Genomic DNA, 25,394 nt, shown 5'->3' with positions numbered 1-25,394 from the left:
AAGGAGTTTTCCCCATAGCGTCTTGTCTTATTAATAAACTATATTGATTAATAAGACGAACGACGCAGTACTTGTGTAGTATCGCAAGGGAAAAAGATTTGTGCATTTTGTTTATTCTATTGCCATGTATGACTACTGTGCATCTAGCATAATACATGGTAAATGTTGTATTCTAATTAAAAAAACATTGCAAATTTTTCCACAAATTTCTGGAAATTACCACCACAAAATCAGTCATTTTGATCGCAAAAATCACAAAAAAATATTGCGAAATCCTGGAGGGACTGCTAACTCATAACTAGATATAAAATATTTTGATTAATATAATTTGATAATATAATATTATTAAATACAATACTATAAAATAGATTGGGGGGAAAACTAATGCACAAAAAGTGACATTTTTGCCACCACATTTTTAAATGTCTGGGCATTTTTGCTCTGAGCCCTGGTTAATTTCTGACCCTATAACGTTTTCTTGGTGTACTGTCTGTTATTCATTGTGTTCTCACAGGCCTTTCGATTCTAAGAACCCTTTCTTGGCACCTGTCACTGTGAACCGCAAGCTCAATAAGGGCGGTGAAAGACATCTGATGCACCTGGAGCTGGACATCACAGGCTCTAAAATCAGGTACTGTGTGATCTTACAGTGTGTGATCTTACAGTATGTTTTTCAGCATGAGCTTTGTTGCCTATTCTAAAACAGCAGGAAGAGAGCTTAACCTTTAAACATTATGAATGAAACAACAGTTAACCATAATCCACTTAAAAGACGATGCAAGTGCCAAAGAGGCGATGATGAAGAAGTAGGCATTGATCTGTGTCTGTGCAGGCAGTCTTGAGCTGATATACTCATATCTAATATGTAATAAAGAGGAGGAAGTACAAAACAAGTCCTTTTGGCAGCTTGGTCTCAATAAAAGCTGTTTTTGGACTAATGAGAAAGTTTTGAGTTCTGAAACATAGCATTTTCATAGCACAATGACATCTTATATGTCAAAAGATAAGGGAAAATTGTGTTTATCACCCCTTTAATATTAGTAATAATTAACTGTTCTACATCCTTGTGTGTGTTAGGGGTTGAATGACTTCAGTCGACATTAATGTCATAATGCTGATGACATCATTAATGAACAAATAAGCCTGAACAGCTAACAGCTTATTTTTTTATCACTTCTTTTGTCTTTGGGTTGTTATACTTCTCACAGATTTCTGCCCATTCTAAATCAGATCCAGATAAAGTAGCACAGTAAGATTACATTTATATATGAATGCATTCGTGAGAGAGCGATTGCATGTGTGAATTCATTCTACATGGCAGCCTCTCTCTACTAATAGTGAAGCTGTGGGTTTTAGTTACTAAGTAATATATGTTAGAACTTTTCAGTTTCCAAGTTATTTTATTGATAAATCACAGAACAGTGTTAACAATACATTTCGCCTCTACTTAATGTTTCTGTGATCACGTGATTTGCTCGTGATGTGCGCGCTACCGTCTCTTTGTGTATGCGTGTTACAGTGTAGCAGCGCATTAGTTTAGAACAGCGATAAATTTTAAAACAAGTATTCACCCGATCAATTTTGAGCATCCGATGGTATAATCAAACATATCTTGTGGAGCGTACTCGGAGTATGCATTTATTTGTATAAAACGGATCGTAAGTGTGGATTTCAAAGATCTCTTTTCCTGTTGCGCCCTCTCTATAGGCCATGACCAGCCACTAGTCGACTTCAAGCTTAAAGTGTCATGAAACAGCATTAAAGTTGACTAGTCTATAATACATACATATATATTAGTTCTTTTTAATGCACTAAATGGACCTTTGGTGTCATTAATGATATTGCACTTTGAAAAGATAGCACAGAATGTCCATTTGCTTGATAATCAGTGTGTACGAGGGTAACTAGCTGATTTCAAAATATTATATACAATTAATATATTATTATTATTATTGTATACAAATGATTATTTTGTATTTCATTTTTAAATGGAACCTTTTTATTAATGGCAAAACGAGTTTCAGTTAGTTTTAAACTGCTTACTGATTGCTCATTTTAAAATGTTTATGTAGATATGAATCAGGAGACCATGTTGCTGTGTATCCCATCAATGACACAGCCATAGTGAACAGGATTGGTGATATCCTTGATGTGGACCTTGACACTGTTATCTCCCTCAACAACCTTGATGGTATGGCATTAACCTTAAAAGGTTCAACTTGAACAGTTCATTCATGTCTGTCCAGTTGTCAACATTACTAAAGCTGTGTAGCTGAAATATATGTGTGTGTGTGTGTGTGTGTGTGTATTTCTTTTCAGAGGAATCCAATAAGAAGCATCCATTCCCCTGCCCCACCACGTATCGCACCGCCCTGACTCACTATCTGGACATCACGAATCCTCCACGCACAAATGTTCTTTATGAACTGGCACAATACGCCACTGACCCCAAAGAGCAGGAGAACATGCGTAAAATGGCCTCTTCCTCACCCGAGGGCAAAGTAAGCATCACTGTCACTAAAGCCAAATCCACACCACGAGCAAAATGAAAAAGCGAATCCCTTTTTAAAAAATAAAATGGCTTACAGTTCACCATACAATAAACGTTTCACTAGCTAGCAAAATTCAAGCCATAATGTAAATTGCACTCAGTTTTAAATCAGTCATTTAGGAACATAAAGTGGTAAAATTATGGTAATAGAACTGAGGTGTTACCGGGGCTGTAGCTAGAGAATTCTGGGCCCCCTGAAAAAACACTGATGTGGGCTCCTACCGCCCTCCACTCATATCATATACAGTACTGCATAAGATATGGGCATGGAGGCCCACATCTGGCGCCATGTAACCTAATAGGGTTTTCTTACAAAATAACAGAACAGACAAATAAATAAATGCAAATAAAGGTTTTTATTGGACATCAGCAGAAACGATATACAAATATGCTTTTGCTTATTTTATATAAATTTATATACAACATTTTATTAATATTACATCAAAACAATGGCATTAAGCAATTAACTTCTTATGAAGCATTGTTTAAAGTCATCAAGCAATTATTCAAGACTAATAACATAACAACAAAAGACAAGAAATTAATAAAATAATAAATTAAACTTATTTTTAAGTATGCCTACCAGCAACATAATAATGTCTTTCTTGTCAGTCTGGTGTCTAACAGCTGAGGTATTTTTGAACAAAACCAGCGACACTTGTGGCATGGAGGGATTAGAAATGAACAAAAAATATAGCTAAAAGATCAAATCTTTATTTCAGCACACAGGCCTTCGTCAGGGCTAAACGATTACAGGTGTGTGTAGGTTCCTTTAAGTGCAAACAGAGACAAAATTCAAACTTCAAACCAATGAAAAAATTGCATATAATAACATCCACCAATCACAAAACCTATAGTAAATGATCATGGGAATCTTATGGTAAATGTAGTGCAAGTGTAAGCGTGTGTGTTAGTATTCTGGTGATGGCTCCCTCCGATGGCCAGAAGAGAGAACCACGGAGTTCGTCTCTGTGACAGAAGTTGGGGTCCAGGATATCATCCGAGTTGACCCAGGTCTGTTCCTCCGGGCCATACCCCTCCCAGTCAACCAGATATTGAAGTAAACGTCCTCGGCGCCTGGAGTCCAGCAGCTCACGGACTTGGTAAGCCTCCTCGCTTTCCACTAGGATGGGAGGGGGGCCCTGATCACCTGACCTCTCCTCCCCCTCCTCGCTGGGACCATCGGCAGGCTTGAGCAGTGAGACATGGAATGTAGGAGAAATGTGAAAGTGATTAGGCAGGGCGAGACGAAAAGAAACAGGTGTTATTTGATGTGTGATTTGATATGGGCCAACGTACTTTGGGCTTAACTTGTGGCAGGGGAGCTTCAACCGGAGGTCCCCTGTGGATAGCCAGACCCATTGACCCGGCTGGTACGGAGGAGCCGGACGGCGGTCTGCTTGATCCTTCTGCCGGCGGACAGCGTGTTGAAGATGGATGTGTGCTCTATCCCAATCGCCTCGCTACGGGTCATCCAGTCGTTGACTGCGGGAACGTTGGTGGGCTCTCCAGACCATGGGAATAATGGCAGTTGGAATCCAAGAATGCACTGGAATGGTGTTACTCCGGTGGCTGGTTTGCGCAGGGAATTCTGGGCGTATTCGGCCCACAGTAGATACCGGGACCAGTCATTTTGGTTTTGATTGCAATAGGGAACGGAGAAAGCGGGTGAGTTCTTGGTTTAAACGTTCAGTTTGACTGTTGGATTGTGGGTGATAGCTGGAGGTGAGGCTGACATTGATGCTGAGCGCTTGACAGAATGCTGCCCAGAGGCGAGAGGTGAACTGGGGGCCCCGGTCAGACATAATGTCCTCTGGTAGACCCAGTTGCATAGTTGCTCGGCAGTTTGCATGGCCGTGGGTAGCTTGGCGAGGGGAATGAGGCGGCATGCCTTGGAAAACCGGTCCACCACCGTGAGTATGGTGGTGTATCCATTAGAGACAGACAGATCTGTGACGAAGTCCACGCCGATGTGGGACCAGGGTAGAGGTTGCAGCAAGCCAGCGGGGAGTTGATGTGAGGGTTTATTTTTTTGGCAGACTTGGCACGCGTTGACGAAGTGAGTAGTATTCTTGGGTAGAGATGGCCACCAGAACCGATTCTGAAGAAGTTGAGTGGTTGCTGTAATACCAGGATGACCAGAGGAAGGAGAGTTGTGTACCATCTCCAGGACACGGTTGCGGAAGCCCATGGGCACAAAAGTTCTTTCCAGGGGACAGTCAGGAGGTGTCTTGTTCCCAGCATTAGCCTGTTCCAGCTCTGTCATAATATCCCACTGTATAGGTGCAACAACAAGAGAGGCAGGTATTACGGTTTCATGGCTTTGAGCTTGGTTCTCACCTTCGAACTGTCGTGACAGGGCATCTGCTTTGACGTTCTTGGATCCAGGACGGTAGGTGACAGTGAAGTGAAAACGAGAGACGTGGGTTGAGTCTCTTGGCAGTTCGCAGGTACTCTAAATTTTTGTGGTCGGTCAGGACAATGAAAGGATGTGTAGCCCCCTCCAGCCAGTGGTGCCACTCCTCGAAGGCGGTTTTCATGGCCAGTAGCTCTCGGTCTCCGACATCATAGTTGCGTTCTGCCGATGTGAGCTTCCTGGAATGAAATGCACAGGGGTAGAGTTTAGATGGATTACCTTGCCTTTGAGAGAGTATAGCCCCGAGACCAGTGTTGGATGCATCCACCTCGACGACGAACGGGAGAGAGGGGTCTGGATGGTGGAGAATGGGAGCCAAGGTGAAGCGTTCCTTGAGGTCCTGGAAGGCATTAATGGCAGATGGAGACCACTTGAGTCGATTTTGCCCCTTCTTCACCATGCTGGTAAGCGGGCAGGCTATGGTACTGAAATTTCGGATGAACCGGCGGTAGAAGTTGGCGAACCCAAGAAAACGTTGTAGCTCCTTGAGTGTATTGGGACGTGGCCAGTTCAGGATGGCGGTTACCTTCTTCTCGTCCATGGCAACGCCCTCCGGGCTGATGACGTAGCCGAGGAATGACGTGGATGTCTTGTGGAACTCACATTTTTCCACCTTGGCGTAGAGTTGATACTGGATTAGCCTCTGAAGAACCTGTCTGACCTGAGAGATATGTTCCTCCATATTATCTGAATAAATCAGAATGTCATCAATGTAAACGATTACAAACTTGTTTAACATGTCTCTGAATACGTCGTTGATAAAGGCCTGAAATACGGATGGACTATTGACCAGCCCGAAGGGCATAACAAGATATTCGTAGTGCCCAGTAGCCATCGAGAATGCAGTTTTCCACTCGTCACCCTCTCTTATGCGGATTAGGTTATATGCACTGCGGAGATCAAGCTTGGTAAAGTACCTGGCTGTGCGAAGTTGCTCCAGAGCAGCGGGAACCAAAGGCAGTGGGTAGCGGAACTTAACTGTGATCTCATTTAGACCCCGGTAGTCGATGCAAGGGCGGAGACCCCCGTCCTTCTTCCCCACGAAGAAGAAACCAGCAGATGCAGGTGAAGTAGACGGTCGAATAAATCCCTTGGCCAGTTCCTCCTCGATGTATTTCTTCATAGACTCAGATTCAGGTTGGGATAACAGGAAGATACGGCCCTTGGGTGGTGTTGATCCTGGAATTAGATCTATGGCACAGTCATGAGGACGGTGAGGTGGTAATTGGGAGGCACGTACCTTGCTGAAGGCTACAGCCAGGTCTTGGTATTCGCTGGGGAGTTGTAAGCCAGAGGGAGTTTCCGTGGTGGGTTCTGTGGAGACTACTGTGGGTTCGGTGGCCTGGATGCTTCTGACACTTACAGGAGGTGATTGAGGCAGACACTTGGTTAGGCAGTGCTTGTTCCAGTGAATAATTTGACCCTCTCTCCAGCAGATGTGTGGATTATGAGTGCGGAGCCACGGTAACCCCAGAATGACTGAAGAAGTGGACGTAGGCAGGACATGGAATTGGATACGTTCGGTGTGAAAAATGCCAATCTGCATGGTTAGAGGTTGCGTAATGGTGTTAATGCTTCCTGAGCCCAGAGGGCGTCCATCTATGGCTTCCACTGTGAGAGAAGAGAGACATTGAATTAATGGGATTTTCTGCTGATCGACATAGCTCTGGGATATGAAGTTTCCCGCAGCCCCGGAATCCAATAACGCAGAGGTCCCCAGAGAGACGCCGTTTAACAACAGTTTGATGGGGACAGACACACACATGGCTGAAGAGTAATGGGGTTTGGAATCACTCACCGAACGTGGGGTTTCAGGGCGAGAACGCACCGGGCAGTTGTTCCTCACATGACCCAGACCGCCACAACACAGACACAGACGATGGGCTATACGGCGACCTCTCTCCTCCTCAGTCAGACGGTAAACATTGATTTACATGGGTTCATTAGACTCAGGGTCAGCCGTTGGAGGAGCGCGGGTGCTGCGTTTGGAGCCTGCTTTACGAGCACAAATGAGATTATCGACATGAATGGCGAGTTCAATAAACTGGTCCAGACTTTTCCCTTCATCTCGGCAGGCGAGTTCAGTTTGTAATTCTTGCGACAGTCCTCTTCTGAAACAAACTTTGAGCGTGTCACTCACCCAGTTGGTCTGTGCAGCAAGCGTACGGAAAGCCAACGCATACTCAGCCGCCGTTCTCCGTCCCTGAGTGAGTTCTAATAGTCGATCGCCGGCTCCCTTGCCATCACCGGGATGATCGAACACCTCCCTGAATCTCTGTAAGAAGAATTCATACGAAGGGAAAGCAGATCCATCATCTCCCCATACCGCTGTAATCCAGTCTAGCGCTCTTCCCGTAAACAATGAACAAATTAAAGCGATCTTACCGGCATCAGTACTAAACATGGCAGGCTGCTGATTGATGAAGAGGGAACACTGGAGAATGAATCCCTTGCACTTTGCTGGGTCGCCGTCGAATTTTTCAGGCAGAGAGAGGCGGAGATTAGTTGGTGGCGGCGTCCCTACCGCGTGTGTAATGGCGGCCGCGGCGGGCGGGGAAGAAGCTGCGGGAGCGTTGAGCTGCAAGCCCTGGAGTGCTTTCACCAGTTCTTCCGTGAGGCTTGTGAGACGGTTGAGCTGGTGCTGGTGAGCGGCCAGCTGACTGGCCTGAACAGACATGGTGGCACACAGGTGAGAGAAAGCAGCTGGATTTGGAGTTGGCGAAGTCTTCTGTAACGAATCATCACTAAGACTGGGATCCATTTGCATGCTTTATTAAACAGAGTGGTCGTACAGGCAGGGTCAAACAGGAGCGAACAGGAATAACAGAGGCAGGCAGTATCGTGGTCAAATAACAGGCAAAGGGTCAGGACAGGCAGATATCACTCACAGAACAGAAATCAGGCAAGGATCAAGGGCAGGCAGCAAGGGTCGAGAAACAGGGTCACACGTAGTCAGTCACACGTAGTCAGTCACACGTAGTCAGACAGGGTATAAACGCTCAGAAATGTTCACCAAGGCAAAACAAGACTTCGCGGTGCACTGAGGTGAGTGGCAGTCTTTTATAGTCCGGGTTATGGGTTACAGCTGGTGGTGTAATCAGTCCAAGGTACGGGCTTATGGGAAATGTAGTGCAAGTGTAAGTGTGTGTGTTAGTATTCCGGTGATGGCTCCCTCCGATGGCCAGAAGAGGGAACCACGGAGTTCGTCTCTGTGACACAATGGTTTCCTTGCATTGAACACTACTTAAACTACTTTTTTTATGTTATTATATGCAATTTTTTCATTGGTTCTTTTCATTGCTGTTTGTTGCTGACTGAGCTGAAGTAATTAACCATCGGACTAAACCATTTTTTTTCTACTTTAACTAAATTGCACGTTTCTCTGGTTTTCAGTGAATTCTCAGGCATTTAAATATATGTACTATAATGATTCATAAGAGTAGGGGAATATATAGTATAACTACTGGATTTAGTGGCCCCCTTGGCCCCTATAATTGTCACCCCACTTGCGACGACACTGAGTGTTACCAGTAACAGTACAGCTGTTGCAAAAGCTTTAAGTCAAGTCAAGTCACCTTTATTTATATAGCGCTTTTTACAATGTAGATTGTGTCAAAGCAGCTTTACATTGATAACTGGTACATTATTTGGCTGCACAGCAGCTCTTAAAAGAATAGTGTCAATGAAGGCAGATCAAAGCACTGTTGAATATCAAATGTCAAGTCAAATGTCAAGTGTCCCCAACTAAGCAAGCTAAAGGCGACAGCGGCAAGGAACCCAAACTCCATCAGGTGACATCAGGTGGCAGACAAGTGGCAAATAGGTGTTTAAATGGAGAAAAAAACCTTGGGAGAAACCAGGCTTAGTCGGGGGGCCAGTTCTCCTCTGGCCAACAGTGCTTTGTTTCGATTCAGGTAGCTATCATAAGTCCGACAGGATCGCAACATTCAAAGTATTTATTCCAGTTCCATCCAATTGAGGATCGTATTCATCACGGCTGTTGAGGAACTGTGTCGTGGCTGTCGTGTCGATGAGGCCCTCAGAGTGGATGATCTAGTTGACTCAATCTCTGCTGATACTTCAGGGCTGCGTTGTGGTCGTGTCAAGGCGCAGGTCCTTGGTCTCACCTGGATACAGCCTGGATCCGGTTGACTACGGTGAACCTCGGGATAACCAGAAAGACTAATATTAGCGTAGATGCCATTCTTCTTCTGATGTAACGAGTACATCAGGTGTTATAGGAAGTGTTCCCGGTTCCGGCTGACCTAATTTATGCAGCCTAATAATCCTTTAACAGATTCGCAATAGACGTGAAGGACTATAATGAATTAGGAGCTCGCTCAGGTACTGGGGAGCTAAACCATTTAGTGCTTTGTAAGTAATTAGCAAGATTTTAAAATCTATACGATGTTTAACAGGAAGCCAATGCAGTGTTGACAGAACTGGGCTAATATGGTCATACTTCCTAGTTCTAGTAAGAACTCTAGCTGCTGCATTTTGTATGAGCTGTAGTTTATTTATCAGGCGAGCAGAACAACCACCCAGTAGAGCGTTACAGTAATCTAGCCTTGAGGTCATGAACGCATGAACTAACTGTTCTGCATTTTTCATTGAGAGCATATGTCGTAGTTTAGATATATTTTTAAGATGGAAGAATGCGGTTTTACAGATGCTAGTAACATGGCCTTCAAATGAAAGATTGGTATAAAAAAAGAGCACACCCAGGTTCCTAAGTGACGACGAAGACTTAACAGAGCAGCCATCAAGTGTTAGACAGTATTCTAGGTTATTACGTGAACGTAATATACTATACTATGGTATGGTCTAAATCCTGACTGGAAATCCTCACAGATACTATTTCTTTCTAAAAAGGAACATAGTTGTGATGATACTACCTTTTCTAGTATTTTTGACAGAAAAGTGAGATTTGAGATCGGCCTGTAATTGACTAATTCTCTAGGATCAAGTTGTGGTTTTTTAATAAGAGGTTTAATAATAGCCAGCTTAAAAGTTTTTGGTACGTGTCCTAGTGATAAAGATGAATTGACGATATTAAGAAGAGGATCTATAACCTCTGGAAGCATTTCTTTCAATAGCTTAGTCGGTATAGGGTCTAACATACATGTTGTTGATTTTGATGATTTAACAAGTTTAGACAATTCTTCCTCTCCTAAAGCAGTAAATGAATTGAATTTTTCCTCAGGGACACTACAATGCACTATCTGACGTGATACTGTAATAGACGGTTGCATGGTTATAATTTTTTCTCTAATATTATCAATCTTGCAAGTAAAGAAGTTCATAAAGTCATTACTGCTGTGCTCTTTGGAAACATCAGAAGTTGAAGCTTTATTTCTTGTTAATTTAACTACTGTATCAAATAAATACCTAGGGTTGTGTTTATTTTCTTCTAAAAGTTTTGAAAAATAAGCAGATCTAGCAGATTTTAAGGCCTTTCTGTACTCAATCATTCTCTCTCTCCACGAAATGCGAAATACTTCTAGTTTTGTTTTCTTCCAGCTGCGCTCCATTTTTCTGGCTGCTAACTTTAGGGCCCGAGTGTGCTCATTGTACCATGGCATTGGATTAATTTCCTTAATCTTTTTTAAGCGCAAAGGAGCAACTGAGTCTAATGTGCTGGAAAAGACAGAGGCAATAGTTTCTGTTACAACATCGAGGTCTTCTAAGCTTTCTGGTATGCTAAGGCGATGAAACTGATCAGGAAGATTATTTATAAAGCGATCTTTAGTGGTAGAAGTGATGGTTCTACCATATTTATGGCATGGAGGCAGTTTAGCCGCCTTGACTAAATGTAGTATACACGAGACCAGATAATGATCTGAAATGTCGTCACTCTGCTGCAGAATTTCAACAGCATCAATATCGATTCCATGTGACAATATTAGATCTAAAGTATGATTACGACAATGAGTGGGTCCTGACACATGTTGTCTAACACCAATAGAGTTTAGAATATCTGCAAATGCCAATCATAATGCGTCTTTTTTATTATCTACATGGATATTAAAATCACCAACAACAAGGACTTTATCTGCAGCCAATACTAACTCCGACAGAAAATCAGCAAATTCTTTGATAAAGTCTTTACTAGTTATGTTTCCTTCCACCTATTTTTATGCAAATTTTGGGATATTGAATTATAAACACAGCTGAATGGAAACGGCAATAATTAATGTTTAATGGCAAACATGTTGAAGATTAGCAGATAGGCTGTTGATTCATTAAGTGATAAACTGCTGCCTTACCAAATCAGTGTATTTAGCATACTGTGTTTTGCTTGAGCCAAATGCAGCATGGGCTGGATTGTAATCATGTTGTTGTGCAGTAGCTAACTGTATTGGTGACATTGTCTTTGTCATATTGCAGGCGCTGTACCAGAGCTGGGTGCTGGAATCATGTAGGAATATTTTGGCTATTCTTGAGGATTTGCCATCTTTGCGGCCACCCATTGATCACCTCTGTGAGCTTATGCCACGACTGCAGGCCCGCTACTATTCCATTTCATCATCTTCCAAGGTCAGTTATTTTTGCTTAACCTTAAAATTGGAATGTGTAACTTTTTGTATTTGTGTTTGCATTAACATTTACATTTAACATTAACACTCTTACTCGCAGATCTGATGGTTTTAGGCATACTGGTATAAAATTCATTAAAAACTGGGAAAAAATAGGTTTTAACACTTTTGACTGGTGTGTATATTAAATATTAAAGAGGCCATATTATGGCCTTTTTCAAAGTCTTGATTTTGTTTTTGAGCTCTACTCAGGTTTTCATGCTTGAATGTTCAAAAAACACATTATTTTCCCCATATTTGACATTGTTGCAGCTCCTCTCTTCCAAGTCTGTCAGTAATGCTCAATTTAGTTCCTGTCTCTATGAAGCACCTCCTTCTGGAAAGCACAATGTGCTCTGATTGGCTGGCTGGACCAGTGTGTTGTAATTGGTCAAGCGCTTTGAGTGTGTTTGGTAAAATGTCCCACCCCTTACGATAACCATGAGTTTCAACACACCACTAACTAACTCAACCAGGCCCTGCCCCTTTATTTTACATAAATAATAATTTAAATGAGGAATATTGTGACATGTTTGTTCCTGCAAGAAAACTCAAAGCTAGTGTTGGAGTCATTTCAGCTAGTTCAGAAACAGTACGCACTGATATAGAGAATGACTCCCACTGGAGGGACTTTGTGTTTTGGAACTTTGCAGATCTTTTTCATGTTCAAACAGCAACATTACACAGTAAAGAAAGGCATTATAGAACACCTTTCAGCAGAAGATCTTACTCTAAGAATATCAAAATTACTCCTTTTAAACATTAGTAAAAGTGAGTAGTGCTTGCTTGTGCAAAATTGTTGCCAAAACTTAATAGTAACATGGGTTAATGGTATATCGTTAACACCAGAGAAGACAACAGAAAGATTAGGGAACTACCCATTTTTTACTGATGGAAACTGAGGCTTATTCCTACCAATAACGTAGGACTGTAAACTGTCTCTTTGTGAGCCACCCACTGTAAACTTTCTCTTTGCTAGCATTGGTTAGGGGTGACTGAAATGCAACTTTACGCACAAATGCCAGTCTGTACGGAGAGTTTCTTGAGACTCCAGAGACTCCAGCAGCTTCAAATACCTGTTTGCTGCTCAACAATGACTTTTTTATAGCTGTCCGTTTAATTTTTTTTGACAGAAACTTTCCTTAATAAGCCTTAATCTGACCGATTTCTGCTGTGCTCTAAATTACTCACAAATCTTATGATAGTTCGATAATCTCTATTCAGTTTTCACACAATTGTAGTTTTCATGCCTTTTGCACAACATTGCACCATTTCATGCTTTCATCTTCAGAAAGATCTTTCTTCCTCCCCATATTGCACGAGAACTGTGACTTGCTTAATAATGTTAATAATTGCTTAATAATGTAAACTCTACTCTTTAAGTAGAGTTTCGTTTTACCTAAGAAGACCTGGCAAACTATTTAACCAATCTTGGTTAAATAGTTTTACCAAAATTGATATCTAAAAAAGATATGGAGAAATAAAACAAAAAGATTCTTTGAAAAACTTAAAATCTGAATGTGAATTGTACTGAAATGCTACTGATACATCACTTGTATAATAATTTGGAACACAGTGTCTCTCTGACCCTCTATCAGAAACGCTGGCAAAAGGTTTTATTTTTTCACCTTTACATTTATTCAGATAGTATGAGGCTATTGATTCTAACAAAAACACTTTGTTTTGGTGCTATGACTCCTTTAAGACACCCACTGTTATGACTGGCAAACATCATTGCATCTCTCTCCTTGTCACGTCACTGCTCACTCTGGCTACAGAGCCGATAAGGTAACATAGGTGTTGATATGTTGATGTGTGGAGGCGGTCAGATGCAAATGTCTACCACAGTGTGACATCACAATGTGGAGGAAGTAGAAAATTATTGTTTTGGTGGCTTGTGTCGTGGAATAATGAAGTCTTCTCCTCAGCAAGAAATCTCTCAAAGTCAAAAAGTTCCAGATGCCACAAGTTTATGTTTCTACTCCAATTCCTTCATTTTGTTGTTGAAATATAAACATTAAAGTGTAATAAAACTGACAGGTTTTCATGACAGGTTCAAACATACATTAAATACTGAAGACACCAGCTTACGTAAAAATATAATGAAAGTTATAGTGCACATATTTAGCAAAATGCTCAACTGAGGTTTTTTTTTTTTTTTTTTTTTTTTTTTTTCTAGCTAGCTAAGCACCAGTGGTGGACAGTAACAAAATAGGTTTTTTTTTTTAGTTTTTAGTTTTTTTTTTTAACCTCGTTACTGTACTTTAGTACATTTATCAAGTGTATGTACTTTACCTGAGTATTTTTATTTTGAGAAACTTTTACTTCACTACATTCTAAAACATAATCATCATACTTTTTACTCCACTACATTTTCTAAAAACATGTCATTCCTCGTTATTTTTAACTGAAAAAATCGTCATGTGCTCCGAGACGCAAAAGCAGTGTGCGATTCGTGAAAGAACTGATTCTTTTCATTTAGCCTGTTAAACCGGTTCTCAAATCGCACCAAACGATGATATAGCCTATCAAAAACCTAAATTGACATTTTAATGTATTGAATATTTTGATAGTGTATGACAAGTTTTGGTAATAAAATAAAACGTTCATTTTCTTACTTGGAGATCAATACATATGTATCTGCATCCACTAATCTTCCATACTTGCTAGTGCTTGCTACTTGACAATAATGCTGCGCATTTCAAGGGACTTCAGTGGGCCATTAAAAGGTCTGTGAAGTTTCAAAGATCAAAATGCATGGCAAAGTTATTGTCTCCTAAAAGCAAGAAGTGATTCTGCACTTCCTGTTACAAACCTTTGTAACAATGTAACAAATTTGCATAATGCTGTTGCTAGCCTATGGTCTTCATTGGCTGCCTGTGAACAACATCTATTTGACCCTCAAACACTGTAGTTGCAGCTGAGGCCTGGAAGAGTTTGGTTCGTGTTGTCAACATGTCAAGAAGACGCTGTTTTCAGCACTGCAAATTCACTTTGCATGCATTTCAAAAGTATAAGACTTGCGCTGGAATTGATATGGAAAAATCAACGCCATTGTTCATATCATTGTGTTTCAAGCACTGAGGAAGAGCTGAAATTCAGATATGGTAATGAGCGTTTTTTTTACGAAATGTGCTGTAAGCGGTAGACCAGTCACAACAGAATGGGCCATCTGACCAATCAGAGCAGAGCAGGCTCTTAGAAAGGAGGGAATTAGATAGACTGAATCTTCGAATGAACCATTTCTCTTTGAGAAATGTACAGTGTATATTATGAGAAAAATAAAGTGTTTTTTGGCCTTGGATTCATGCAAACCTACTGTAGGAGACCTCCAAAAAATTAGAAACCTTTAAAATTGCATAATAGGGGCACTTTAAAATTAAATAATTTGCTTTGTATTTTGTGTGTTGTGTGTTTCCTGCATGTGACAGGTTCACCCCAACAGCATCCACATCTGTGCTGTAGTGGTGGAATATGAGACTAAGACTGGTCGTGTCAACAAAGGAGTTGCCACTAACTGGCTGAAGAACAAAATGCCTACTGACAATGGACACAAGGCTACAGTGCCCATGTACATCCGCAAATCTCAGTTCCGCCTGCCCTTTAAGTCCACAAACCCAGTGATAATGATCGGACCTGGTACTGGTATCGCACCCTTCATCGGCTTTATTCAGGAGCGTGGCTGGCTCAAAGAACAAGGTAGGAGTCGTGCAGGTCATGGAGTTCTGGTGTTAAGTGCTTATTACAATCAGAGGAGGCAAGGAAGGCTCATAAATGTACGCAACAACTGAAGTAATGGCATTTTAACAATTGTTCTAATTGATTTACTGACTATGTGCATAAATCAGATGCATATATAGTGTAAAGCATATTGTTTGTATATATTTGTTTTTTTTTTCATATTTTTCTTTCATACATTTCATACATTTTTCTTTGTGTGTGTTTGACCATTTAAAGGGTTAGTTCACCCAAAAATGTAAATAATATAATTTATTACTCACCCTCATGCTGTTCCACACCCGTAAGACCTTCGTTAAACTTCGGAACACAAATTAAGATATTTTTGTTGAAATCCGATGGCTCAGTGAGGCCTCCATAGCCAGCAATGACATTTCCTCTCTCAAGATCCATTAATGTACTAAAAACATATTTAAATCAGTTCATGTGAGTACAGTGGTTCAATAATAATATTATAAAGCGACGAGAATATTTTTGGTGCGCCAAAAAAAAACAAATTAACGACCTATATAGTGATGGCCGATTTCAAAATACTGCTCCAGGAAGCTTCGGAGCATTTTGAATCAGTGTGTTGAATCGGCAGTTCGGAACACCAAAGTCACGTGATTTCAGCAGTTTGGCGGTTTGACACGCGATCCGAATCATGATTCGATACGCTGATTCATAATGCTCCGAAGCTTCCTGAAGCAGTATTTTGAAATCTGCCTTCACTATATAAGTCATTATTTTATTTTTTTTGGCGCATCAAAAATATTCTCGTTGCTTTATAATATTAATATTGAACCACTGTACTCACATGAACTGATTTAAATATGTTTTTAGTACATTAATGGATCTTGAGAGAGGAAATGTCATTGCTGACTATGCAGGCCTCGCTGAGCAATCGGATTTCAACAAAAATATCTTAATTTGTGTTCCGAAGATTAACGAAGGTCTTGCGGGTGTGGAACGCCATGAGGGTAAGTAATTAATGACAGAATTTTCATTTTTGGGTGAACTAACCCTTTAAGTGCAATAATCCACAAAAAAAAGAACTCAGTTCAGTACTCACACTGTGTGGCAGACACTTCAGGTGTGTGCGCATAGAAAACTGTCTGTCAGAACAGCGTGCAAGAACTGAATCAAAGTCTTTAACTTCTTATTGCACTTGAACAGTTTCAAAAATCACTTTTAAGCTTAAACTGGCAAGGTTTGAGAATGCATGAAAATGATAAACTTTGGCACTGACACAACACTGCAACATCATGTTAACACAAACGTATACCAGTTGTCAAACACCTAGTGGTTTATTGTGTCTATTGGTATGTTGCCCACCCCTATTACACATACATTATATAAAATCATTGTCAGAGGTAACCATTCAGTCCACTCAGCTAGTGCTTCAACAAGCCTACTTGTGGTGTGCACAGTTAAAACTTTGTGTGAATTGAATTACTTTTACAGTAATTTCACATCAGGACTTCTCTTATATCTAACTGCACTCTCAAAAATTTTTAGTTTTTCTGGTCAAGTTTTTGCATTTGTTCTTAAAATGACACATTTAAATTTGTCTCAGACGTTGAAATAAACAATATGTTTTTCTACAAATAGGTACAGTAAAGTCTAGGTGTGACATGAAGGATAGTTCAGTGTCATAGCTGTGCACATGCTCAGGACAGAAGAGTTGTTTGCTCACATCCTGATCTTAATCCACCTCTCTCATCCTTACTTTTCCTATCTGTTATTGAAATAAAGAAGTCCAATAATAATAATAATAATAATGATATATAAAAAAGTTACCTGTTGAATATTTCATGTGCAGTATATCATTGTAATATTTCATATTTACTAGTTTCATTTACAATAGCAGTCATAGAATTACATTGGTAGCCATGACAAATTCATAAATATAACAGTTTGTTTTGTAGGGACTTAGTATCTTTTATATATATATATATATAGTTTTTATAGTTGTGTATCATTGGGACCAGTGTTGGGGAAATGCATCACAGTATTGCGTTACCCCCTAGAAAAGTAACTAATTGTGTTACTTAGTTACTTTTTATGGAAAGTAATGCCTTGTGCTACTTTAGCATTACTTTTTCTCATCTGGGCTGGGCTTGCTTGTTTGTTAATTAATTAGCAAATTCACGCCTGTACAGTAGAGGGTGCAGTTCAAGTAAACCTTTCGGCTGTGCTGCCATTCTGAATTGCTACAGAAGAAAGTTTAACACTCTTACTTTAGCAATTAAAAAAAAAGAAACACAAATTTGCGTTACTTGCAATGCGTTACCCCAACACTGATTGGGACTATAGGTTGTTTGCACATGACGTCATTGCTGCACGCGAAATGCGGCTGGAGGGCAAGCAGTGATTTTTTTCTATATAGGAATCCTATCACAAACTCAAAATTCCTATGTTTTGCGTCGTTTATGGTTGCTCAAATCTATCAAACCGAGAAACCACAATGAGCTTTTATCGTTTACGTAACTTATATCGTTTTTTAATTTTAAAAGTTGTCACCTTTTATAGCGTTTTGCGTCTGCTGATACTGAAATGAATATGGATACCTGCTTACCTTTTTTGTTTTTGACTTGGTTAAATAATCATATTCTTCATGGCTATCATTTGCAGGGAAGAGAAGATATTTTATCCCATTGCATGATAAACGTAGAATTCCGTTTACATGTTCATCTGGTTACCGTGAAAACAGTGTCACGCGCTGCTGCTTCAGCCATCATAATGTAGAAAATGTCCAAATAAAAAAAAAAATGTGTTCAACAAGCTGACAGAAGTCGGTCCATTTCTTTGTTGGAAGGGTGTAAATGTAACTGTAGTTTTAATGTTTTCTTTGTAAATATTCAGATAGGAGAATCTGAGGGGCATTCAGGGGACAGACACCCTTTTTTACAGTCTATGACTCTATGACCGACACACTGTATTTTTTTTTTTTTTTTAATTTCAACAAATGACAACCAAAATTAAACCCATAAAAGCTTGTGAACAGTTTTGAATTGGCTGCGTGCAAGTTATACTCATTCACAAGCCGGTTGAGTCATACTCGCAAATGTTATGTTAATTATTAAACCAAACAAAATACAAAACTTTCAAAAACACTCAGCTATGTGATTTATTTTATTGAGTGATAGGCAGTGGGTTCAATCAGTGATGTTATTAGATTTGCTATATGGCGTCTCCCTGTCACCACCTCAACCTGCTTCCCTTAGTATGTTTTTACACGTAGCAATAAATGACCTACAATGGCGACATTTTTCACAATCACAACAGAAAATCAAAAATACTGCCCTTAGCGTCACTAGCAGAAAGGCAGCGCGATATAAACAAACCAGACTAGAACTCGTGACGGCAGCTTCACATTCTCTATATCTACCTCCTCAATGGCAGTCAAGTCTTTCAATTAAGTAGAAAAATCGCTCCTCTTCATAACATAAGGTTCCCGTCCAAAATATGTTGTGATTTTCTGTTTATACCTTTCTAAACAAGCAAAGTACGGACTTTTCTCCATCTCTTCCATTCTAATTTTCACTGCTTGCCCTCCACATTAATTTCGCGCGTCACCAGAACCACGTGATTGCAAACAACCTATTAGGATCTTGCGGGAATCAGAATCTGAATAACCCACTACAATAGTATCAAAAACAATTGGAGGTTATGTGCACATCCCTACTTTTGTAACCCTCATGCAGTTAATGTCTTGATTTCCCATTTATAGGTAAGGATGTTGGAGAGACAGTGTTGTACTTTGGCTGTCGTCACAAGAACGAGGACTTTCTGTACCAAGAGGAGCTTGAGGAGTTTGAAAAGACTGGCGTTCTGACGGCACTCAATGTAGCTTTTTCCAGGGACCAGGCACAGAAGGTACAGTACTACACATACCTCTCGAGTAAAATTCTGATGGTAGTTATTTTGGCCAACAATCAACTTTGGTATTATTTTTTGTAATTGAGGGTCAAATGAAAAAGATAATCTGCACTTACTCTCTGTACCCATCTTATATTTAGTCAAAAACTGTAAATGTCATGGCATTAATGAATCTATGAATCAATCACAGGAAAAGGGAGAGCTGTATTGACCCATCAACATCTGTGACAATCTGTTTTATAAATTGTTTAAACATTATCTGCATTACTTACTTTATTTGTTTTTACACCCAGGTGTATGTACAACATCTCCTGAAGAACAGCAAGGAGACTGTTTGGAAACTAATTCACACAGACAATGCCCACATCTACATCTGTGGGTGTGTAAATTTTAGAACTAGTCAGAAAAATCAAAAACATTATTAACATTATAACATGTTGAGACATCATGAGACAGAGGCATCCCTGAAACTATTCTAATAATGTCACCCATGATTTTCCTCCTGCAGAGATGCCCGAAACATGGCGCGGGATGTACAGAACGCCTTCTATGAGATCGCAGAGGAGCTGGGCAGAATGAGCCGCACTCAAGCTGTAGATTACATCAAGAAACTGATGACTAAAGGACGCTATTCGCAGGACGTCTGGAGTTAAATGATCTTTCAGCTCTGCAACATTCCTCTTCTCTACATTCCTGATGTTGTGATTTTTATAAGAGTTCAAATGTGTTTGCTATTATCATTCTGACATGTTTGTCTAAGAAATGAAAACACTGACACACATTCCCTCATTCTAAAGTGAATGATGTAAAAGAAATGTATATTTAAAAAAAATCACGATTTTAACATACTAATCAAACACGTTATGCATGGAACTTTATAATCAAATACGTGGTATGGGTTGTAAGCATGAAGAAACTTTAACTCACTGAAAAATGTTTCTTCATGGAGTATGATGAGAAGTTGACTGATATTCAATGATGTTCTTGTCTTTTTGAAAACCTTCAGAGGTCATAAACAGTGCAAACATGCAGTTGTACTATGAAGGTGGATCACACTTTTTTTTTGTTTTTGTAGTTCTCTAAAGCATTTTTATTTTTTTTTTTTAATTATGGCTGAACATGAATGTAACCATTTCAACCTGGATGACCCTCACAGATTTAATTTTTCCTTTAGGTGCTCAGAAATGCTTTCCCCTATTCTTAGCTCATAATTTCACTGGTAAAGACTACACTAGTTGTAACAGACTTACCCATTGTATCCATTGTAAGTGTGTGTGTATAATGCTGAGACACAGACAAGGAAACAAATGCTGGTCTGAAGAACTGATTTGTCAAGCTCTTGTGCCTTATTTACTGTGTAGATTGCGTCATTAGTGGAACTTGAAGACCAGCATCGCTGCTGAAAAGTTTACTATTTTGGGAGATGATAGAATTATATGTAGTAGTAGTAGTTGTTAGTTGTTGTTTGGGGCATCATCAAGTTTTATATGCAACTATTGTTTCCAGTACATTACAACTATTTAGGCATATCTTTTTAATGATTAAATTTAAATTTAACATCACCTTTGTCTTTAACCTGTTTTTTGTTCACTTTTACCCATCTGATTTGATACATGTACACTGTACTTACATATAGTGTACGTTTGTTGCCGATAATTATCGAGGTAGTTTGCCTCAAAAGACCAGTGAAAGATTGGACACACCTGCTTATTCATTACTATTTTCCACATTTTAGTATATTATTAAAAGTCAACAACACTAACATCTGTGGAATGCAGTGAAGAAAAAAGTTAGTCTTAAGTTAGTCAAAATTTATTTGATTTTTACTATTGCATGTTGAATGTTATGTGACACAATTAAAGTCATTTGCATAATATTTTCACAAGAGGGATTATATCGACCCCGTTAATAGTGTGGTCTTTCACGATAGAATGAAGTTTTTGATACAGGTCGTTTGTAGAATAGATCATTACTCAACATTATTAAGTTTAGTTAATAATGTAGTTTAAAGTTAAATCACTTTTTAAAAGCAACCTATTATTTCTCTTCCTTTGAAAACACGAATAAAAATGCTTCTAACACCATTACATTGATAGAAAAGTAGTTATATTAATATAAAATAAATTCCTAGTGCTCAACCAAAGGGAATACTAATCACCATAATGGCACAAAACAATTTTTGTGAATCAACATCAATTTATGAAGTCAACACATGTGATGGTCTCTCAATATTTAAGAACATTCAAGATGACTTTGGAAAATGAGTGCATGAGTGTGTGGGGTGGTGTGGGGTGGGGTGGGGTGGGGTGGGGGGGGGGGGGGGGGGGGGGGATTAGTGAAAATCCTATTAAGATTTCCCCACCTCAAAAGGTTGCTTTTTTTTTGTTGCTTGAAGAAATGTTGCTCATACAAATCAATTTATCTTAACTAGGTATTTCTGTGTAATAAAGGCATGGTATGTACAGTAAATACTAATAGATTTTTACAAATAAGTTGAACAAGTCAAATAAAAGGTGTTTTATTAGGTTTTACAGTGCAGAAATAAAACGGATATATTCGCAGATGGAGACTGCATTCACTACTCATAAGTTAAAAAATGAGAAGAAGAAATGGGTACCTGATCAGAATATTCAATGGCAGTCATGTTAGCAATACAATGCATAAGTGAGACTAATTCATAACATGCAGTTATATGCTCAGACTCGAGTCCAGCTAATCCTCACCAGGATGATTGCTCCCTCGAGGATCACAGCAGCATGTTCCTCAGTCTAGCTTTTTTTAATTGCTGGACTGAAGGACCCGCTGAAATCTGTGTTCCTCGATACTCTGGAATGGACTCCCACCCATGTTCCCACCCCTGAGGTCTCTCCTTTCCTGTCGGCTTGTTGGACACTCTGGTCCTGACTAGTTTCTTGGCCCTTCCTCCTCCACTGGTTCCATCAGGCCTCCTAGCTCCACTTCATTTGCTGCTTGCCTCCAGCTCCCTGGCTCCATCTTCTCCACTGGTTCCACTAAGTCCCTTGGCTCTTCCTCGTCTTCCTGCTCAGCCGGCCCTCCCCAGTCCTGATTTTAACAGCATGACCACTGTGGTTCTCCAGCCATCCGGCTTCACCTTGGTCTCCAGTCTCCCTAACTCCCCCTCGGTCTTCAATCTAAAGCCTGGGACACACCAAGTCGATGTCAAAGAACTAGCAGCGATGAAAGCTGTGTTGTCACCTCTAGTCGGCTGCATCTCAGCCAAAAAGCTGTACCTGAACACACCAAAAGGACTACTGGTGACTGTCAACTAGCTAGCACAATGCATTCTGTGCCTGTGTGTAAGGAAATAACTGTCTGCTTCAGCAGGAATCAATAGTCTAGTTTCATCATTCAAAAAATGAAACCGAAACTAGGACTGCAAATACAAACCGTAAACAAAGCAGTGCTTGCTTACCATTTTGTATATCAATCATGCTGATCACTTTCTTCATTTTACTCGGTTCATGTTATTATGGGAATATTCGCACATTGGAATGTCCTTCTGTCTGTACCGTCATGATTCCTTTGCTCGCTTTCATTACTTTCACTTTTTTTCTCGTGCACTGACTCGTTAAGCCAACAGTGCAGAACACACTGAAAAAAAATAAGCTAAGCCTAAGGATCCACCATGGCCCTTCATCCCTCTGGATCCATCAGGGCATTCCACTCTAACGGTTGGTCAGTGGTCTTTTCCTTCCTCGGCTCCACCAAGGTCGTCACTGCCATGGAGTGGGAATCTGATCCCCTGAAGATCCCTCCCGCCTTCTCACTGATACTCCCTGCTGGCAATGCACAACCACCCTTTATAGCAGGGATTGGCAAACTCAGTCCTGAAGGGCTGATGTCCTGCAGAGTTTAGCTCCATCCCTGATAAAACACACCTACCTGCAGCCTTCTAGAAAAGCCACTAGATGACAAGCCTGCAACCATTAGCCAAAAAAGCGTAACGGCTAATGCTAACGCTGCAGGTGGGGTTTAAGACTGCCAGTACACAGGAAAGGAGACCAGAGGCCATTACACAGGTAAGAGATACAGACTCTCTCATCTCCCTATAATAATACAATCTCTGCTTCTAGTAATCCTTAAGACATTGATTAGCTGGTTCAGGTGTGTTTAATTAGGGTTGGAGCTAAACTCTGCAGGACAGTGGCCCTCCAGGACTGAGTTTGTCCATCCCTGCTTTAAAGTGGTTAGTTTACCAAAAATGAAAATTATCCCATGATTTACTCACCCTCAAGCCATCCTAGGTGTATATGACCATCTTCTTTCAGATGAACACAATCTGCGTTATATTTTTCTTACAAAAACCCATCACTTCACTTCAGAAGGCCTTTATTAACCCCCTGGAGTCGTGTGGATTACTTTTATGATGGATAGATGCACTTTTTTGGACTTCAAATCATGAGAGCCATTCACTACTATTATAAAGCTTAGAAGAGCCAGGATATATTATAATATAACTCTGACTGTGTTTGGCTAAAAGAAGATTGTCATATGCACCTAGGATGGTTTGAGGGTGAGTAAATCATGGGATAATTTTCATTTTTGGGTGAACTATCCCTTTAAGGGGGGAGTAATGGCACATGTTTCCGGTGCCTTTATGTTCCAGGGACTCTGTTTTGAAGTTTATTATGTTCCTGCTGTATCTGAGTTCTAGTTTAAGCTGGTATGGTTTTTGCTGTCATACAAGCTTGCAGGCGGGTTTTTTTCTTTTGGGAGGAACCACGTGGACATTGATGCTCGCATGAGCATCTTGTGTTGATGCTCGTATGGTAGCAGATTGCATTGTGTGAGACTGAGAGGAATTATGAGCCAAGCTGAGTACGTTACGAGCACCTCCCGATCACCCAATAATTTTTAAACATGTTTAAAAAATTCTGGGAGTGGCCCGTTTTTGACTAGTGTAGTATGTCCCCTATTGCCAAATCATACACAACCATGTCACATGGGTCTATGAATATTATTATATCCCAGTGGCTGCAACCCTACAGCGTGCGCAAATATTGACACACACACAAATAGGCTACACTCTTTAGTTGTTTTTGTTGAAAGAAATGGCTGTGTTGTTCTCTGCTTTTTACCAAATCGTTTCATCTTTTTATTTTTTTTCTTTCCAAAGCTATAGCAGCAACATTGAGCTCCAGTCTCCATGTTTAGCATGAAAGCTCATGCGATTGCCGCTGGCTCACCATGCAGTACAGTCGGGGACAGATTAACGCACGGGCCTACCGGGCACATGCCCAGGACACTAGACCAGAGCCAGAGGGCAACCCCCCTCCCCCCACCCAGCTCAACCAGAAATTGGAGCGCACTCACACAGTATAGCCCCGACTTGTAGCCCCGAATGTGTTTATTTCCTGTTTCCTGTGTTTTCACTGATTATGTTCTCCACCTGTTTCTAGTTTGATTCTCATCATTATTTATACTATACTTTATTTCATTGTTGGTTATTGTCTTTGTTGCATTTGTGTTTGCTGGTACTTTCAAATGATCTTGTTTAACTGCTGCACAAAGATCCACTCTTCAACTATTTCATCTTCCCTGCTTCAACATACTGTTGCACAATAGTTATTGCTGTGCTGCTGGGAATTGGCATTAATGCAGTTCCTACATTGTTAAAAAAAAATCCTGTAATTTTTACTGGCAGTTGTGTTTGCCATAACAATTCTGCACAAATACAGTAAAAATCTAAACATTTACAGAACAACCTGTAACTGGAACCAGTAATAACTTTAGCCGTTTTTCCACCGTCGGGCCAAACGGTTCCAGTTATAATTCCACTTGAGCCTGGTATGGCACGGCACGATTACAAACCTTTCTCTCTTCTCTGCCCGAAATTCTCTAACCGTGCTGGTAGAATGATTGAAGTGACATTGAACTCAGGATTGGTCTCTTGTCTGTTGTCTGACTTCCAGTTTATCTCTGTAGCTGTTTAGGCTATTTGAGCTATGTAAACACAAATTAATAATAAAATTAAAAGAAATATCTGATCACCCCCATAACGTGGTCATCTGTCCCAGCTAACAATTTTTGGTTCACAGAACGTTCTGGGAACATTAGTTTCCGGTTCCCAGAATGATCCCAGAACAGACATGCTAAAGTTTATCTGTTGGTTAGCCAGGAAAGTTTTCTTTATGAAAATAGAACTTTCCCCAAACCTTCCAGTATCCCAAACATTCCTTAAGAATGTTCTCTTTAGGTTATAAAATAATAACCTGCAGGGAACATTCTCTTT

The 25,394-nt window shown here is 40.2% G+C and overlaps 1 protein-coding gene across 2 annotated transcripts in view; it reads left to right on the top strand.

The window, feature by feature from the left end:
- The window catches only part of porb (P450 (cytochrome) oxidoreductase b), a 63,011-nt gene extending 42,308 nt beyond the window's left edge, over positions 1-20,703 (top strand). For both annotated transcript variants that reach the window (XM_051862124.1, XM_051862125.1), the window contains 8 exons: positions 515-631; positions 2,073-2,191; positions 2,320-2,501; positions 11,355-11,504; positions 14,974-15,241; positions 18,993-19,138; positions 19,435-19,520; positions 19,650-20,703. In XM_051862124.1, coding sequence (XP_051718084.1) covers positions 515-631; positions 2,073-2,191; positions 2,320-2,501; positions 11,355-11,504; positions 14,974-15,241; positions 18,993-19,138; positions 19,435-19,520; positions 19,650-19,794 — 1,213 coding nt within the window. In that variant the 3' untranslated portion in view covers positions 19,795-20,703. The remainder of the gene's footprint in view (positions 1-514; positions 632-2,072; positions 2,192-2,319; positions 2,502-11,354; positions 11,505-14,973; positions 15,242-18,992; positions 19,139-19,434; positions 19,521-19,649) is intronic.
- Positions 20,704-25,394: the final 4,691 nt, after the last annotated feature.

Source organism: Ctenopharyngodon idella, chromosome 15 (genome assembly GCF_019924925.1).
Source record: "Ctenopharyngodon idella isolate HZGC_01 chromosome 15, HZGC01, whole genome shotgun sequence".
Taxonomy (NCBI): domain Eukaryota; kingdom Metazoa; phylum Chordata; class Actinopteri; order Cypriniformes; family Xenocyprididae; genus Ctenopharyngodon; species Ctenopharyngodon idella.
This window is presented reverse-complemented; position numbering and strand designations above follow the sequence as displayed.